The sequence below is a fragment of the Panthera tigris genome, chromosome B1, assembly GCF_018350195.1.
Source record: "Panthera tigris isolate Pti1 chromosome B1, P.tigris_Pti1_mat1.1, whole genome shotgun sequence".
Classification (NCBI taxonomy): domain Eukaryota; kingdom Metazoa; phylum Chordata; class Mammalia; order Carnivora; family Felidae; genus Panthera; species Panthera tigris.
Genome location: NC_056663.1, coordinates 62,947,261 through 62,966,441, shown reverse-complemented (window position 1 = coordinate 62,966,441; position 19,181 = coordinate 62,947,261). Strand labels below are relative to the sequence as shown.

Below are 19,181 nucleotides of genomic sequence, written 5' to 3'. Positions count from 1 at the left end.
ATGCAACTGTCTAGGAGTTCTGGAGTTCGGGAGAAAGCTAGACCAGCAATTTAAATTTGGGGAATTATTCAGGCAATGACATTGGGTGAAATCAGAAAGGGAATGTGTGCAGACTGATGAGAAGAGGGCCTGGGACTGAACGATTGAGCTCTCCAACCTTGAATATCCAGGGAAAGAAATTGGACGCCAACCAGAATGCCTGCTGTAGCGTATCTCTCCCCCTGATTTCAACTAAAATCCTCAACAAAATAGAAAAGCAATTATCTGAGGACTCCAAAAGGTAAATAATGACAGACAGACTGGGGAGGGAAGGCACAACTTGAAAAGAAACCTGTAGAGTTTCCTTTTTATATCTCCCAGCTTTGTGCTGAGTGAGATAATGAATCAAAGACAGCAAAAACGCAGAGAACAATCCATCTTAGGAGAGGACCAGAAAAAAGGCCCCTGGGGATATGATTTCTTTTTCTTTTTTTTTTTTTTTTTTCTCCCAGAGACCAGACCTGACCCCAATTGGGGATCTGTACTCCCAGGCAATGGGAACCAGGAAAAGGGGTCCCAGTTGCAAGGGATGGAGGAGGATCCGTCTGTTTTTTTCTCTCTTGCTCCTTTGTCCGCAGTCCAGGCCCGTTTGTTCAGAATGGCACAATTGCACAGGAAGCTAAATTTACAAGAAAACTCCATCTGTTTGGCCACAGGTCATTGGGAAAGAGAGTCAGGACGTGGGGAGGGAAGGAGGAGAGAACTGGAGAAGGGAATTCTGTCTCAGAATATTTCCAGGCCCACCCAACAGCTGAGCCTGAGGGAACAACCCAGCGAAGTAAAGCAAATGCTTTGAGAAATGCAACGACGATGTAAACCCCTTCCAAGTCCCAGACAATTCCTAAGTGGCTCACACGAGGGGCAGATACAAATATAGAAAGGACTCTTGAAAATCAACACTAAGCAGGGCACCTGGGTGGCTCAGTTGGTTGAGTTTCCAACTTCTCAGGTCATGATCGTGCAGTTTGTGAAAGTTTGGGTCAAGCCCTGAGACAACTGAGATCTGTGCTGACAGTGAGCAGCCTGCTTAGGATGCTCTCTCTCTGCCCCTCCCCCCCGTGCATGCTCTCTCTCAAAATAAAGAAATAAAAATCAACACTAAGAAAGCAAGCACCCCAGTAAAAAATGGATAAATGATCAGAACAGACTTTTTACCGAAGAACACGAACATGATAAATAAGCACATGAAAAGATGCTCAACATCCTAGCCATCGGTGAAACGAAAATAACACTGTAAGATACTACCGCCCACTTACTAGAATAGCTGAAATTTTTAAAAAGTGACAATGTCAAGCACTGGTAAGTATGCAGAGAAACTGGAACTTTCTATGTTGCTGGCAGAAATGTAAAATGGTAGTTATTTGGGAAAATCGTTTGGCAATTTCTTATAAAGGTAAAGGTTTATAAAACCATATTACTCAGCAATCCTACTCAGGTGTTTACCCAGATGAAATGAAAACATCACTTAAATGAAATTCACACAAACGCTTTAAAGCAAATGTTTATAACAGATTTATTCATAGGAGCTCAAAACCGGGGGCAACCCAAATGTCTGCACTGAGAAATAGACAAACTATGGTATGTTCATGGGATACTTAATTCAGCACTAAAAAGGAGTGAACTATTGATATTTGTAACATGGATGGATCTCAAGTGTATTACGCTGAGGGAAAGAAGACAGACCTAACAGGTTACATACCATATGATTGCATTTATATGACCTGGAAAAAACAAAACTATAGAGCTAGAAAACAGGTCAATCCTTGCCAGTGGTTAATAGTCAGGGGAGGGTTTGATTATAAAGGGAATGTAGAAGTAGATTTTTGGGGGGAAAGGGCTGTTAGAACTATTTCTCTTGTAATAGTTTCCGGTTGTTGCTGTAACAGATTAATCACACGTGTGTGGCTTACCACAAATTTATGATCTTCCAGTTCAGAGGCCAATAGTCCCAAAGCCAAAGTGTTGGGAGGGCTGCATTCCTTCTGGAGGCTCTCGGAAAGAAATGGAGTATTTCCTTTTTGCCTTTTCCAACTTCTTGAGGCCACAGGCCAGCTGCTGTCCCTCCTCCATCTTCAGGGCCAGCAGTGTAGCAGCTCCGAGTTCTACTTCCCTTACAACATCTCAGTGACTCTTCCTCTCCAGCTTTCTTTCTTCCCTTATAAGGACCCTTGTGATTAAGTTACACTGGGCCAACCCAAGCACTTTGAGATAATCTCTCCATCTTTCATGATACTTAATTCATGAAATTTAATTATACCTGCAAAGTCCCTTTTGCCATTACATTAACCTCTAGTTTCTTGGAATCAAGACATGAACATCTTTGGAGGGGGGGCCATTATCTTGTCTGCCACAGCCCACTCTCTGGCACCCAAAGATTTACATCTGTCCCACATGCAAGACAGCTCCATGTAGGGGCGCCTGACTGGCTCAGTCAGTAGAGGAAGTGACTCTTGACTGGGGTCCTGAGTTCAAGCCTCACTTTGGGCATAGAGCTTACTTAAATTTTTTTTAAAAAGGGGCGCCTGGGTGGCTCAGTGGGTTGGGCGTCCGACTTCGGCTCAGGTCATGATCTCGCGATCCGTGAGTTCGAGCCCCGCGTCGGGCTCTGTGCTGACAGCTCAGAGCCTGGAGCCCGTTTCGGATTCTGTGTCTCCCTCTCTCTCTGCCCCTCCCCTGTTCATGCTCTGTCTCTCTCTGTCTCAAAAATAAATAAACGTTTAAAAAAAAAAAATTAAAAAAAAATTTTTTTTAAAAACACAAAAAAGCCAAAAAAGCAAAAATCCCTCACATCCACCTCATCTCGACCTGCACAGAGTTTCAAACTATTACTATGGTGGTATTGGTCAGACAATGTTATCTATACATTTTTCAAAAGTCATAGAACTTCATAGCAACAGTGAATTTTCCTGTACGCAAATGTTAAAACTGGGTGTAGAAAACAGGGAAAGAGCAAAGGAGACAGCAGAAATTGCCAGTAGGGTGACAAGAAACCCAAAGACTGTGGTGACCTGGAAGCTGAGTAAAGCAACTATATCAAGGAGGGTATGATGAACTCAGATGCTCTTGAGATCCAGGACGGTGAGAGGTGAGTACTGACTGAGCATCACGGAAGTCTCTAGTGACCTTGCCTACAGTAGCTTCTGTGGAGCAGTAGAGGCAAAAGCCTGACAAAAATGTGGGTTCAAGAGAGAATCGGAGAAGTAAAGACAATTAACAAAGATCAGTGCCAGTCCGTGAGCTATTAACAAATAGTTACTGGTCCTCTAGGAGAAAGGAGTATACACTAGAATTTAAACCAACACACTGATTCTGTTATTCAGAAATCTTGCTATGAAAAAAAATCATCTAATCTTAATCCTTCATGACAGTTGATTTACATACTGGCTCAAGAGCCTTCTCTTCTCATGGATTGGTTACTGTTGCCAGCCCCAGACCAGAGACCAACCACACTTTGAGCAGAACTGGCAAACACTCTAGAAGGGTTTGCTGCTTTACATTTTAAGAAGTTGTCAGGGCACCCAGCCGGTGAAGCATCTGACTTTCGCTCAGGTCATGATCTCACGGTTTGCGAGTTTGAGCCCCACATCTGGCTCTCTGCTGTCACGCAGAGACCACTTGGATCCTCTATGTTCTCCTTCTGCTCCTACCCCGCTCATGTGTGTGTGTGCTCGCGTGCTCTCTCTCAAAAATAAACATTAAAAACATTTTTTTACATTAAAAATAAATAAAGCCTTTTTCCTATTCTTCTGTCATTGTGAGTTTATGCTTTAACAAATTCTTCATTTTTTATTAAAAATTGTTTTTGTTTTAATGTTTATTTTTGAGAGAAAGAGAGAGAGAGAGTCAGAGCAAGAGCGGGGGAGGGGCAGAGAGAGGAAGACACAGAATCTGAAGCAGGCTCCAGGCTCTGAGCTGTCAGCACAGAGCCCGACACGGAGCTCGAACCCACGAACTGTGAGATCATGACCTGAGCTGAAGCTAGACGCTTAACCGACTGAGCCACCCAGGTGCCCCACAAATTCTTTAAAAAAAAAATGTTTATTTTGAGAGAGAGAGAATGAGCAGGCGAGAGGCAGAAAGAGAATCCCAAGCTCAGAGTCTGATAGGCTTGATCTCATGAAGTGTGAGAACATGACCTGAGCCGAGATCAAGAGTCGGATGCTTAACTGACTGAGCCATCCAGATGCCCAGCTTAACACATTCTTTACTATCATTTTAGCAGAGGAATCAGTAGTAACTTTGTATATTCAATCCATGCCATCTTAACTTTCAAGTACCAGGTTTTCTTTGTATGTATGCTATGTACTATTACTTACAAAGCAGTTATATTAAATATACTGAGTTGTAACTTACATTTTTTATTTACTATATGTCGAACATTTCTTTATTCATTAGAAAATAAGTCACTGTACAAATTTTAAATAATACAGAAGCAGAATAAAAAGCCAAAAATCTTTACTTTTATTCTTCTCCTTCTTCAACTCTTCTACCTTTCATTCTCCCACTCCCATTCACTCTTTACAGTATGAACTACTACGTTTGTTTTATATCCTTCTGGACCTACTTCTGTCTTGATTCACACACACGCACACATGCACACACAAATTCTTAACCTAAGGGGAATATCAAAACATTATACAAATATATTGGACAATATGCTTTTTTTCACTTAGCAGTGTATTAGAGGCATGATTTCATGTTGGGGTGTGTGTGTGTGTGTGTGTGTGTGTGTGTGTGTGTATTTGCTCATATAATTTTCATACATGAATACTTTTGTAGGAAAGATTGTTGGGAGTCAAAATTACTGGGTCAAATTACCACTAAGAATGCTTTTCCACTTATTTGCCCATTATTGACATATCCATTGTGCACACTCCTGCCAAACTTGGATATAACCAATCTCTTCACTCTTGCTACTGTGACTTGCAAATGTACCTTGTTTAACTTCTATTTCCCTGATAGGTAACAAGGTGGATTTTCACCACCGTGTTTCATCTATGAGCTGCGTGTATTTATCCTTTATTTTTCTTTGCTGTGCTTTTGTAAATCTTAAATTTAACATTTGAATAGGGCACTTGGGTGGCTCAGTTGATTAAGTGTCTGACTCTTGATGTTGGCTCAGGTCACGATCTCACGGTTTTTGAGATTGAGCCCCTAGTTGGTCCCCCATGCTAAGCATGCATGGAGTCTGCTTGGGAATCTCCGTCTCCCTCTCTGCTCCTCCCCCACTCATGCTCATCTCTCTCTCTCTCTCTCTTAAAATAAATAAATTTAAAAAATAAAAATAAAAAATATCAAATTTTAAAATTAAAAACATAGGAAGGGATATACAATGAAGTCTGGCTCCCACCTGTCTTCTAGCCACCCAGTTCTCCCCACAGGTTGGTAGAGGTGAACTGTGAGTCCCAACTCTCTAAATCATGTGGTTGGTCTTACAGGCAACTAGTCCCTATCCTCAGGGGGGTTTCCAAAAGTCACTTCAATAACATGTAAACCCAGGTGTGGTTGAAAGGGGCTTGTTATGAATAACAAGACACTCCTTTCACTTTTATGGTCCTAGAGCTATTTGGGAATCTGCTGAAGACCAACTATTTTAACAAAAGGTACTCCCAGTGCTCTTAGGAGATTCCAAGGTTTAGGAGCTCTATGCCAAATGAACTTTTCTTATAAATCACAAATCACACTCTGTGACATGAATTGTAAATGTTTTTTTACCCATTTTTGTATTTGTCTTCTAACTTTTGGCTCGTTCCTCTCATAACACTTTTTGCCAAGGGGAAATTTGAATTTTTATGTAGTTAAATATATCAGGGTTTTCACTGATGGCTTTTATACCAATCTTAGAAAAAGTTCCCCTACTCTGAAATGATTTTAAAAACCTCTCCCATTGTTTATAGTACTTTCGTAGTTTTACTTTAAACCATGAAATCTTTGAATCAGCAGTAATTTATTAGATATGAATTCCAAGGCAGGGATATAATCTGTTAACCTAAATAAGGAGGTAAACTGCAACAAGCTCAAATTACCAGAAATTGAGTTTATTTGGGAACAGCACAAGAATTGCATTTCAGGGAATGCATGCTCTAGCAATCTACAGGCAAGTTTGCTGAGGATTTGGGATGGTTTGTATTTATGGACAAGGAGTACAGAGCAGGCAGGGGTGGAGGGGGTGGGGGCGTCTAGTCCAGCCAGAGTTCAAACAAGAAGCTCATTGGCTTGAAGATGGGGAGAGCTTCTTGGTGGATGTTCACTGGACAGGAGATAAGTCTCAGTCTTCTGTACATCAGGCATTTATGGGAAATCAGTCTCTGTTCTTAAATTCCATGCTTCTGAAGGTGCATGTGTGAGGTTCTCCATTTCATATCCTCCAGTTCCATGTCAGATGGAAATCCTTTCACAAACCTGTGTTTTTCTTTGATGGTTGACCTAGTTGTCTCAATACCATTTACTGAATGAGCTAACCTTTTGGTGATTTGAATTGTCACCTTTTATATCCTAAATTCCCATATACACTTTGGTCTGTTTGTCCTTTTCCTTTTTTGTTACATTGATCTGATTGTGGGCAGTATCTCACTATTTTAATCATTACTGTTATAGTATGGCTGATATTATATTATGATATGATATTATATTATGGCTGAGCACTAGTCCTCATAGATAGATTAACCAAGGGAGAATGGCCGTGTTTACGATGTCAAGCCTCTATCTGAGGACACGCCATGACTTTTCATGTCTTATTTTTCAGTAGTGTTTTTAACTTTTCTTCAAAAAGATCTAGGTATTTAGTCTTTTTTGTTGTTATTATAAATGGAGTCTTTTTTGAATTGTATCTTCTAGCTGGTAGTTGCTTCTATAAAGCAATAGATTTTTACATATTAACTTTGCACCCAGTCACCTTACTGAATTTGAATTCTCTCATTTCTGTTTTTTTTTTTTTTTTTTTTTAAATAGTTTTCCCAGTAGGTTCTTTGGAGTTTTCTGCATCTTCAATCATGTTATCTGCAAACAGTGTTAATTTTATCACTTCCTTTTCAAATTATATAGCTCCATATTGTTTTTCTTATATACATGTTTTGTTAAAACCTCTAGAATAATAAGTGTAGACATTCTCATTTCTGATGTTACTGGAAACATGTCTGATATTTTCTACTGATTTTCTTTTCTGTAGCATTCTTTTCAAATGAAAATCTTATGCAGGATAATGTTGTTTTTTTTTTTTTTTTTTACCATTTAAATTTGAATTGATATGATTACATTCTAGTCAGGAGAGAGAAACCAAGCAAATGAGTAAATTATATCATACTGTAGGAGATAAGTACAGTGGGGGATGAATCAAACAGGTTATAAAGGAAGAAAAATTTTCCCTTCTTCTCTTCTAGATTCTTTGGCTGGTCTGGTAACAGAATGGGCATAAGACAGATTAACAAGAAAAAAAACAAATTTAATTTCATACACACAGGAGCCCCATAAAAAAGATGAGACTCATAGCAGGAAGCCTTTAAACCTTTTAGACAAACAAACAATACATTTGTGAAAAACTGACAAGACAAAGGGGTTTGGGGTTAGGGATAGTAAACTGGGGTGAAGAATTATCAAGACTTGTTTATACAGTCTCTTTAGCCTTAAACCCCATCTCTGGTCATAAAGATGCCTTCTACCCTCCTCGTAAAAGGCAGACAGCTTTCACACGGGACATTTATAATCTTTCAGGGGGGAAAGGGGAGGGTCAGAGTTTCTGAGAGGGTCACTGTTTCTCAAGTATCTTTAATTCAAAATAATCAATAAGCCAAAGTGGCATGTTTTGGGGTAACAGTGTAAACCCCTACGAGGGTAAGGAAGATAGAAAATGGTGAGTATGGGGAAAGCTGTGGTTTATAGTGGTCCAGAGAAGGCTTCACTGAGAAAGTAACATTTAACCAAGACTGGGAGGAAGAAGGATATATGTAAATGGCTAATTCTAAGTAGAGGGAACAGCAACCGCAAAGGTCTGAGGTGGAAATGGGTCTCACAACTCAACAATCACAACGTAACTGAAACAGAGTAAGTAAAAGAAGAGTAGGAAGAGAGGAGGGAAGGGTGGGAGGTGGGGCAGATTCTCTAGAGTCCTAGAGGTCAATGCCATGCTTTGGTTTTTACTGATAGGCAACCATTAGAGTAACGTGATGGATGTTTTAGAAGAATCTCTTTGCTACTATATTAAACACTGATGTTTTGGGAGCAGGGCGTGTGTGGCAGTTGGAAGCCAAAAGACCACTTAAGAGACTATTAAAATAATCCATGTGAGGATGATGGATTCTAGATCTATTTTAAAGGAAAAGCCAGCAGGATTTGTATATAAGACTGTATATAGGTGTGAGGGGTGGAAGAGCTGTCACTATGGAGACAGATGGCTGTGGAGGACAGCCTGGCTTTTGATGTGTTATGTTGGCGATGTCTTAGATGTTACCGTAGAGGGCTAGATGAGGGAGCTAGGTATAGGAGTCTGGAGTTCAAAAAGACCGGAGGTACACATTTGGGAGTTGCCAGCTTGCGGATTGTATTAAAGACACAAGTTTACCACGAAAGTGAGTCCTGACGGAGAAGAGAGAGGCCCAGGGGCTGAGCTCTGGAGTACACTAACAATGAGAAGAAAAGCAACCTGCAAAGGAGAGAGAACAAGAAGCCAGTGAGGTCGGAAGACAACCAGGAGTTTGCAGTGTCTTGAAAGCCAAATGAAGATGAATCATGGAGGGAGTGCTCGGCTGAGTCTCCTGCCGCTCACAGAATAAGGAAGAGGAGACCTATGCATTCATCCCCAGCTCAAGCAATACAGAACGGCCTTCTTGGTAACCTTGACAAGAACAGTTTCAGTGGAGTAGTAGGGCGAAAAGTAAGACTAGATTAGAGAAAACGTGAAGAGAAGAATTAGAGACAGGCTTCCTTGGTTTAGAAATAAAACAATTAAAAATAAATAAATTAATTAATTTTAAAAAAGGAGCAGGGAGGCGCTTGGGTGGCTCAGTTGGTTAAGCAGCCGGCTTCAGCTTAGGTCACGATCTCATGGTCTGTGAGTTCAAGCCCTGCATCAGGCTCCATGCTGACAGCTCAGAGCCTGCAGCCTGTTTCAGATTCTGTGTCTCCCTCTCTCTCTGCCTCTCCCCAGCTCGCACTCTGCCTCTCTCTGTCTCAAAAATGAATAAACATTAAAAAAAAGAAAGAAACAATTTTCCTTAAGAAACCTAGGTAATGTTTTGAGATTTTTGTGATTTGTGATTGACATATTTTCAAAGTTTGTTTCCTTAAGAATTTAAGACTTCTAAAAGCATCTCTGATCAAGTTGTGAGATCATTAAAGTAAGTCTTTTCTGTAAAGAGGATGGAGGAAGAAGAACATAAAGTTCATTTCATTTGTCATTTGATTTTCTGAAAGGCTATAGTACACAGAAGTTAAATTTTCTCTGTAAGTCATAGTAACATAAGAGTACTCCACAAGGTCTAATTTACAGAATAATCGAATTTATTAAACCCAATGGTTGGTTTATTTGTCTAGTGTGTTTAAGTCCATCTTTCCTCTACTCCCACCCCCCACACCATCATTAGCATGCAGATTCCATGAGAACAGGAACCCTCTCTGTCTTACTGACCCCTGAATTCCCAGCACCTAGAATACACTCGGGCACATGGTCAGTTCTGAATTAAATGCTAAATGTTAAATGAAATGAAATGCATGTTATGGAGACATTTTGGGCTGTAACAACTGGGGGTAGGTAGTGGCATCCTTGAGACAGAAATACTAATAAACATCCTACAGTTCATAGCATAGCCTCTCAAAACAAAGGCAATCCAACTTGAAATGTCAATTTCAAGTGACAAGGTTGGGCGTGCCTGGGTGGCTCAGTCAGTTAAGCGTCCCACTTCAGCTCAGGTCATAATCTCGCAGTTCATGAGTTCGAGCCCTGCGTTGGGCTCCGTGCTGACAGCTCAGAGCCTGGAGCCAGCTTCGGATTCTGTGTCCCCCCTGCCCCCCCTGCCCCCGACCCTCTCTGCCCCTCCCCTACTCATGCCCTGTCTCACTCTGTCTCTCAAAAATAAATAAATGTTAAAAAAAAAAAATAGTGGCAAGGTTGGAGAATGCTGCCTTAAAGGAAAAAGAATTAGCTTGATTCATGTAAGACTTGGGTCTGAATCCCTGGAAGAAGGAAAAGGACCTTCAGAAGCTGTGTATATTAAAATTCACTCAAGACACTGCTGGCTCTCACACAAGGAAACATCTGATGTGGCTTTTAGGGATGCATTTGTGTGAACTTTTTCACCAGGGCTGCAGCAGATAAAATCTAGGCTGCAGTGTTTGAAGAGATCATAGCAGAAGAACACAGAACAATGAAATATTTCCAACAGATAGAAACTGAGGACTACCCTTATATATAAAGTGAGATTATGTTTGTTAAGAAAAAGAGTATTCCAGGAGAATAATAAGCAAAAGACCTGATGATATATACAGGTCACGAAAGATTGATAAAAGATCAAAGAATATGGGGGAAAACACTCAACTTCATTAGCATTCGAGGAAATGCAATATGAAACAATGACATATATATATATATATGTATATATGTGTATATACATATATATATATGTGTGTGTATATACATATATACATATATATACACATATATATATATATTTTAACCCATTGGAAGGGCTAGAATTAAATATAGACGGAAAACACCCACAGGTGGTGAAAGTATGGGACAACAAGCAGTATAAACTGGTACAATTCCTTAGCAGTGGGATTTCAGATCTTTTTTTCCTTATAGTTTTCGATAGTGCTCTTTTAAAAAATGAGCTTTTAACATATAAGTCATGATGCTATTGTCCTCTGAAATAAAATCCCCAAATTACAGACATCTATGTTACACATATATATACATATGTACTTTCAATAGAATGCTACTATACTTGTCCTAGTTCAGGGCCAAATCTTTCTGCCATCTACTTTTTCTCCACCTTGTACTATAATCTGATGCTCCTGAAAATAAAACTGACTCTGTCACTTCCTTGCTTGAGACTCTTCATCGGATCCCATTCCAGGGCGGGCCGCTCAGCACAGAGAACAAGAAGGTACTCTCCCAGATCTGATGCTGTCCGCCTCTCCTCCCATGTCGTGCTTCACACTCAAGTGCACAGCGCTTGTGATCTCTGCAGCTGTTTGCCTTGCTCCTTTACTCATTCATTTGCCTGGGATTCCTACAGCCCCTTCCCTGCCAGGGTGCCCTGGCCTGAAGTTCCAATAGTTCCTCGGACTTATAGCCATTATTTCACTTAGCACAGAGCCTAGAAATCCTAGTCCTCTTCCTCCTTACAAACCAGGGTCTCCTTAAGTTTTGTGTCTGCTGTGCCACCACACCACCTGCCTGGTGAATAGAATGCTTAACATTTAAAGTGCTTTGTTCATTATCCTGTTTTCCTAGTTCCGATACTTCATCTCATTTTTGCTCATTGTTTGGTACGTTCATGATTGAGTTTAGAGAAGTCTTTGCAGTTATACAGACATCACATCAGAATCTAAGCATCCTAACTTTTTAACTGTATCTTTTTCTGTAAACCAAAGTTCATCCTATACACCTTAGAAACTGACTATAGATCCAAATGAATTTAAATAAGAATCGTCTACCACTGGTGTTTTCCTTTTGAAAAGGAAAATAGCTGAAGGCTGTTGGACATGACTGCCAACTGACCCATTAGCTGGACTTGGACAATCGGAGGCTGCTCACCCCTCCCCTGTCCTTGGAATAGACGTTCTGCCCACCGTCTCACAGTGGGAGCTGTTCCGAGGACACAGCTTTGGGAGAATAACGTGCTGTTGAGACCTCCAGATGGTAGATGAGGCCAATTAAGGCCTCTTTATAAACTTAAGATTCTGGTGGGTGGATGCAGAGATCTGTTTACCTGACAGCCCGCCTCTCAAGCCAAGCCTTGTACACAAGTTCCCTTGTTCATTAAACCTCCTACCTGCCAATCTGGAGTGCTCTGCCTCTCTCTGGTTGCTCTCTGTCCTCTATGTGGGGCCAGTTTCAGATTATACCCAGGAAGCTCCCAAGGAGGCTGCAAACCAACAGAGGCAGTTTATGGCTTCTGCCAGAACACAGAGACAGATTTCCAGAGAAGGCAATGACTTTGAGATAGACTTATTAAAAAGGAAGGAAAGAAAAAGAAGAAGGAGGAGGAGGAGGAGGAAGGGGGAGGGGGAGGAGGGAGAGAGAAGTTGGGAAACTTGGATACAATCTAAATCTTAAAAATATAATTTCGGCTTTAGTTTGTAGATGTTGTCATTTGGGGATTCAAGGGTATTGCCTACAGGGGATATACCATCACCTTTACCTTGGTAAAAAAAAAAAAAAATTTAGAATGGTCCAGTAACCGCTATATCTAAGGGAAGCTTGGTGTTTGGCCTCCATAAGTACCTGGATGGGTTTTCAAATGAAATATTTAATATTTAAGGGTTTTCAAATGAAATATTATTCAGCTAGTGACCAACATACATAATCACAAATATCCCCTCTCCTCATATTAAGCTTTCTAGGGCAGTATATAAAGGTGCTAATAGCAAATGGATAAATTAAAAGGGCAAACTAGGAAAACTGGGGAAATAATGCCCTTTACTCATAAAGTGCTTCATTTTCCCTGGAGAATGCGATAATGTTTAATATGTATATAAGTTTATATGACATTTTATTCCTATAATTTAAAAGCATAATCCAAGGGGCACCTTGCTGGCTCAGTCAGAAGATTGTGAGCCTTTTGATCTCGGGGTCGTGAGTTCAAGCCCCACATTGGGTACAGAGATTAATTAAATAAATAAAACCTAAAAAAAAAAAAGTATAATCTAAGACTAAAAAAGGTCCTTTTTCCCTTTTTAGACCAAATTAAAGTCACAGAACATATCTTTCTTGATCTAGTCAAGGCACAGTCAATACTGAAATCTATGGCAACTTCTTGAAGAAGGGTAAAAATAAATATGGGGGGCGCCTGAATGGCTCAGTTGGTTGAGAGTCTGACTCCTCTAATTTTGGCTCACGTCATAATCTCAGTTCGTGAGTTCGAGCCCCATGTTGGGCTCTGTGCTGACGGTGTGGAGCCTACTTAGGATTCTCTCTCTCTCTCTCTCTCTCTCTCTCTCTCTGCCTGTCCTGTGCATGTCCCCCACCTCTCTCAATAAATAAATAAAATAAAAAAAATAAAGGGAAAGTTCTCAAGTTTTCTCTTAAGTATTTCAGTCGTTGCTAATGAAAAGTACTGCCGATGTAACAAGCAACACTGGTCAGTCTAACACTGGTCCATGTAAACTCAGTATCTTATTTCTGGAGAATGGAAAACTGTAGGAGTTTGCATAGGAAATCACCTAGTGAGATCTTGGTCCTACAGTGAGGAAATGCTTCATAAAAGCTGCAGCACAGGTCATGCTGTAATCCTAAACCACATGAGCATGTCAAGTACATGACAAAGCTCTGAAGGGGGAAAAAACATAAACCACCAGAAACAATGACTTCTCTCATCAGTTTAAGAATGGAAAGAACTTATTTGATCAAAACCCTGTTTAAAATAGATTATCGAGTCAGACTTCCTCTATATAAATAACCAAATTATTACAGGGTTCTAATGTCATGTGGTACAAGCATTGAGCGAGGAGGTGTTTAAATTATACTTTTGATCCTATGATAAACCAGGCAGTTAAACAACTATAAAATGTGCAAAAACAGACCTCCTTGAGTTACCGATGAAGTACCTTTCAAGTGACCCGCAAGTCCCACATATTGAACAGCCACACAGGTGAAAATGAAATTAGGTTTCCAACAAAAATTGTGAAATGTTATCTGGCAAAAGCTGCAATTCCCCAGGACAGCTTGTCAGTCAGTCTTACGTTACTCTGGAGTCCTCTGCACCTGCTGTCTTGGCCTTGAGTCTCTCACATTCTACTAGGTGGAGAGTCTAGCTCGGAGGAAGTGAAAGTCAACAACCGTTTACTCAACAGGGCATTGTGTCGCTTCAGGTACGCTATTATGTCTCCTTGCTTTTCAACGATGTCTTCTAGGCTTGAAATAGTCCTGCAAACAATCAGGATATTAACGGGTTGCACAAATTCACCAATACTCATTGGTCTCTTTGCAAATGGGTCGCTAATAGTTTTCAGTACAGCATATTGTATTTGTGACTCTTTCTTAAGATATTTTAAGCCAAGGCAATATCCCAAAATAAGATTCTTTCATTAGACTTGGTTTCATTACAGTTGAATGGAATTAAGCAAATGGAACTTAATTCTAAAGGCACATATGCATGGGGGTGCCTGTGTGGCTCAGTTGGTTAAGCATCCAGCTCTTGGTTTCAGCTCAGGTCATGATCTCACGCTTCATGAGTTCCAGTCTGCTATTGGGCTCCATGCTGACAGTGCAGAGCCTGCTTGGGATTTTCTCTCCCTCCCTCTCTCTCTGCCCCTCCCCCCTCGTCTCAAAATAAATAAATAAACTTCTACCAAAAACAAACAAAAAAGGCACATATGCATAATAATAAACTCCAAGCATTAGAATGTTTTCTAAATTTCCAGGGGAGAAAAATTTTTACAATTCTCTCTCTAGTCTTTTACACCCCACCCAAAGCCTACCTGAATCCAGTCTCCGAGGTTATATTGCTGGGGTAAGCATAGATTTTTTCTTCTTCAAGTACATCAGGCTGTGGCTTGGCTTTATTAAAGTTTCGAATTTTCACTAAAATAATAAAGTCATTGTCAGGTTAGATAATTATGAAAAAAAATGTATTTCCACTTATTCAAATTACATTAATTGGCTATGCTTTTCAAGTAAGTTAATATGGGTAAAAATGCTTCATAAAATGAATAAACAGGTTTGTTTATTGATGTACTCAAACCTTTGAAAGTCTATGTGCCAGGCCTGTCCTAAACACTGGGTATACAGACAGTATTGTTACTATTGATAATAATAATAACAGCTATGATTTCTTTGTGAATTTAAAACACAGGCAAACTATTTTACACGGAATGCCTCATTCAGTTCTCAGAACCATCCCCTGAAGTAGATGTTCTTATTATGCCTACTTTTCACAATAAAGTGAAGTCCAGGGAAATTAAATTAAGTAGCCAGGTCTCCCAGCCAAGTACTAACCGGGCCTGACTCTACTTAGCTTCCAAGATCAGACAAGAACAGGCACGTCAGGGTATGGCTGTAGACAAGTAGCCAGGTTTCTAATCCAGGAACCAAAACTTTGAAGCCTTCACTGTTGATACTACCTATAAAAAGAGCTACTAGTCCAGAGAAAAATACAGATGATAAGTCTACATTCCAAGGCAGTATGAAAGAACCAAGGGGCGCCTGGGTAGTTCAGTAGGTTAAATGTCTGAGTTTTGATTTCAGCTCATGTCATAATCTCATGGTTTGTGAGTTCAAGCCCTGAGTCGGGCTCTGTGCTGACAGCTCAGAGCAATCTTGGGATTTTCTCTTTCTGCCCCTACCCTGCTCATACATGCTTTCTTTCTCTTGTACAAAATAAATATACGAACGAACGAATGAAAGAGAAAGAAAGAAAAGAAAAGAAAAAAAAAGAAAAGAAAAGAACAAAAATCAAAGCTTACACAAGGAGCTGTGACAGCCCTGGAAAGCTGCCCCTTAACTCAGCAGCAGTGGGATGGGAGGGAGGATCATGGAGAGGGAGGAGGGTAGGGCTTGCATCCAGCCTTGAAGAAAACACAAGAACTAATCACACAGACTAGAGGAGTAGAGAAGAAGGGTGTTTTAGGTGCAGGAAGAGCCTGAACAAATACTTAAGACCTTGACAAGGTGTATGTGTGTATGAGGGGGTGGAAACGTAGGTAGGGAAGATATGAGTGACTGGTGTTGCCGTGCCAAGGCATTAGATTTGCCCTGAGAGTAAATGCAAGTTATTGAAAGCATCTCGTCATCATCCCTGAAGAGCAGGGATGAGTAGGGCCAGCTCATGGAGAGCCTTTTATGCCACAACAAGATTGCAGATTTTCTTCCTCAGGCCGTTAGAAAACACTAAACAAGGGTGCGCCCAGGTGGCTCGGTCCTTTAAACATCTGACGCTGGATTTCGACTCCAGTCATGATCTCACGACTTGTGAGTTCAAGCCCTGAACCAGGCTCTGCACTGTCAGCTCTCTCTCCCTCTCTCTGCTTCTCCCCTGCTGGTGCTTATACATTCTCTCTCTCTCTGAAAAAAAAAAAAAAAAAGGAACTTAAAAAAAAAAAGGAAACTCTGAACAGGGATGTTGTTAATGATTTGAATTTACCTATGAATACAATTATATTAGCAGGAGTAAGGAATACAAATGAAGAGGACAGAGGAAGGGAATTGTCCACACAGGATGTGATGAGTGTCTACTTAAGGCAGTGGCAGTGACAGAGGAAAGGAGACAAGTTTGAGAGGCAGACTGAACAGTACTGATGATTGATCCCTGGGAGAGTAAGGTGGAAGGAAGAATCCAAAAGGATGTCTAGGTTTCTGATTAAAAGGTGCAGGCTGATCCTGCTAGCTGAGATGGGGAGGAGGGATGGGATGGGGAAGGTTTGGGAGAAGAGAAAGATGTTCCACCTCTGCCTTGTTGGTACACTGGAACACTTGGATGGAAATTATCACTAAGCAGATGGATGTAAAGGTTTGGGTGGCTCTGTTCATCTGAGGGCTGCCCATGAGTGTACAGATGGTAACTCTGAGTATGTAGGATGAAAAAAGACGAGGGAACACCAAAACCTATCAATATTAAAGAAGTAAAGAAAACGAATCTGCAAAGGCAGGAGGAGCATGAGGAAAGCGCAGTCACTATTCACTGCCACAAAGATGAAGACATGAAGAGGACCCAGTGGATGTGGCAGTTTGGAGGCCACCCATGAACCTGGTTGTCAGCATGGAGCCCGACACGGGGCTCGAACTCCCAAACCATGAGATCATGACCAGAGCCGAAATCAAGAGTCAGTCACTTAACCGACTGAGCCACCGAGGCACCCCAAAACTCACTATTGTTTAAAATCATTTCAGTATGGAGAAGCAAGAAAAATCCATATATCAGGGAACCTATCTTAAATTTTCCATGACACCGAACAAAAGCAACATTTGTCTCTAGAAGCTATTCCCTAAATCTCTCCTATCAGAACCTACAGTACATTTAAGGGAACATTATAATTTAAAAAGTTAAACCTACTATTGACGACGTGGAGGTAAAACAGTCATACTTGAATCTTCTAAAGCAATTCAATATTTGCAGAAACCCGAAGTTTATAATTATTATCATTATAAACACTTCCCTGTGTAAACCATCTATTTACTTTACAGGTCTGAAATACCAATTATCAGGTTTTCTAACATTAGGAACCATATTATTTGAGATTTAAACAATTTTAATGGCATTTTTATTCAGATAAAAATTTAAAATTTAATGTGAATGAAGATGAAATATGCCATTAAGTCTTAGAGTATAGAATAAAGCAATTCTTTTTAATTAGGAAGACAATGGATTAAAATAAATGGAAAAGAATAAAATAAAATTATTTTAAGTTTAGGTTCCATGTAACTGATATATTTGTGTCCAACTGTGAAAATGAATTCCAGTCAGGATTTTTGGAACATCTGTTTGCTTTACCTCTTAAACACTCTCAGGTTTTTGTCTTTTTGTTTTTAACATTGCCTATTTTACTTATAATTAATTAAAAATGCTACAGCAAATTCTTTCAAAATGGTACAATAGGGGCGCCTGGGTGGCTCAGTCGGTTGAGCGTCTGACTTCGGCTCAGGTCATGATCTTGCGGGTTTGTGAGTTTGAGTCGAGCTCTGCGCTGACAGCTCAGAGCCTGGAGCCTGCTTCGGATTCTGTGTCTCCCTCTCTCTCTGCGCCTTCCCCGCTTATGCTCTGTCTCTCTCTGTCTCTCAAAAATGAATAAATATTAAAAAAAAAATTTTTTTTTAAAGGTACAATAAATCCTAGAGAAATAAATCTTGGACTACATTTTAACAGTATTAATTTCCTCTTATTTACATGATGACATTCAAATGGTATCTGGAATATGATTGTTACCTCCTTGTATGTCATAGACCATTCCACAGGTATTACAGAAAACACTTTAATACAAGAAGTCTTGCACCCTCGCAGTAAAGAAAAGTTGTAGATACTGGAACATAACATGCCAGTTCCATATTCAGATCTAAACTATCACCTCATTTACAGCATTTGACAGATGTGTTTAGAATGGACCTGATCTTAATCAATAAAGTAATTCAATATTCATTTGTCACATGGATCACTTTACTGACACAGCAAGCTGTTTCTTATATATTGGAAAATAAACCTTACTTTAAAACTAAAGTCTCATTCTTTTCTGGGAGGTTAAGTGGGTATGATACTTACTTACTTACTTACTTACTCATTTAAAATATAACTTATTGTCAAATTGGTTTCCATACAACATCCAGTGCTTATCCCAACAAGTGTCCTCCTCTGTGCCCATCACCCATTTTCCCCTCTCCCACACCCCCCAACAAATTTATGTTTTTAGAGTGAGGGACAAATGTAATCCTCTACATAATTTGTCTCATCGTTAGCTGATAACTACAGAAAAATTTACAAAGATCAGTCAATAATGTGACATCCTTCACATTTACAAACTAGTCACTCCATTCACATTCTAAGTACTCTTCTATAGGCCTAAGGGTATGCAAAAAAAAAAAAAACAAACAACAAAACAGTAAAATGAAACAAACTGAGACTGATGTGATTTTGTCCTTCATAATTAGAGAAATGATCTCTTTCAAAATGGACAAGATATTTTATTGTCACAAAATAACTGTTGAGCAGTGCCAGAAAAATAGGTACTTTTTTTTTTTTACCTTTAAATTTCATATTTTTAATTTACATCCAAATTAGTTAGCATATAGTGCAATGATTTCAGGAGTAGATTCCCTAATGCCCCCTTTATCCACTTACCCATCTCCCCTCCCACAACCCCTCCAGTAACCCTCTGTTTGTTCTCCATATTTAAGAGTCTCATGTTTTGTCCCCTTCCCTGTTTTTATATTATTTTTGCTTCCCTTCCCTTATGTTCATCTGTTCTGTGTCTTAAAGTCCTCATGTGAATGAAGTCAT

At 40.0% G+C, this 19,181-nt stretch overlaps 1 protein-coding gene across 3 annotated transcripts in view; it reads right to left on the bottom strand.

Annotated features, from left to right (window-relative positions):
• TMEM192 (transmembrane protein 192) overlaps positions 1-19,181 on the bottom strand; it is a 54,981-nt gene that overhangs the window by 12,802 nt on the left and 22,998 nt on the right. The window contains exons 5-7 of one of the 3 annotated variants that reach the window (XM_042983666.1): positions 14,677-14,779; positions 13,939-14,122; positions 10,725-12,122 (exon numbers count right to left, since the gene is read on the bottom strand). In XM_042983666.1, the coding sequence (XP_042839600.1) occupies positions 13,984-14,122; positions 14,677-14,779 (242 nt within the window). In that variant the 3' untranslated portion in view covers positions 10,725-12,122; positions 13,939-13,983. Of the gene's footprint in view, positions 1-10,724; positions 12,123-13,199; positions 14,123-14,676; positions 14,780-19,181 lie in introns of those variants that run through there. The other 2 variants (XM_042983667.1, XM_007084235.3) reach the window with 2 other exon arrangements.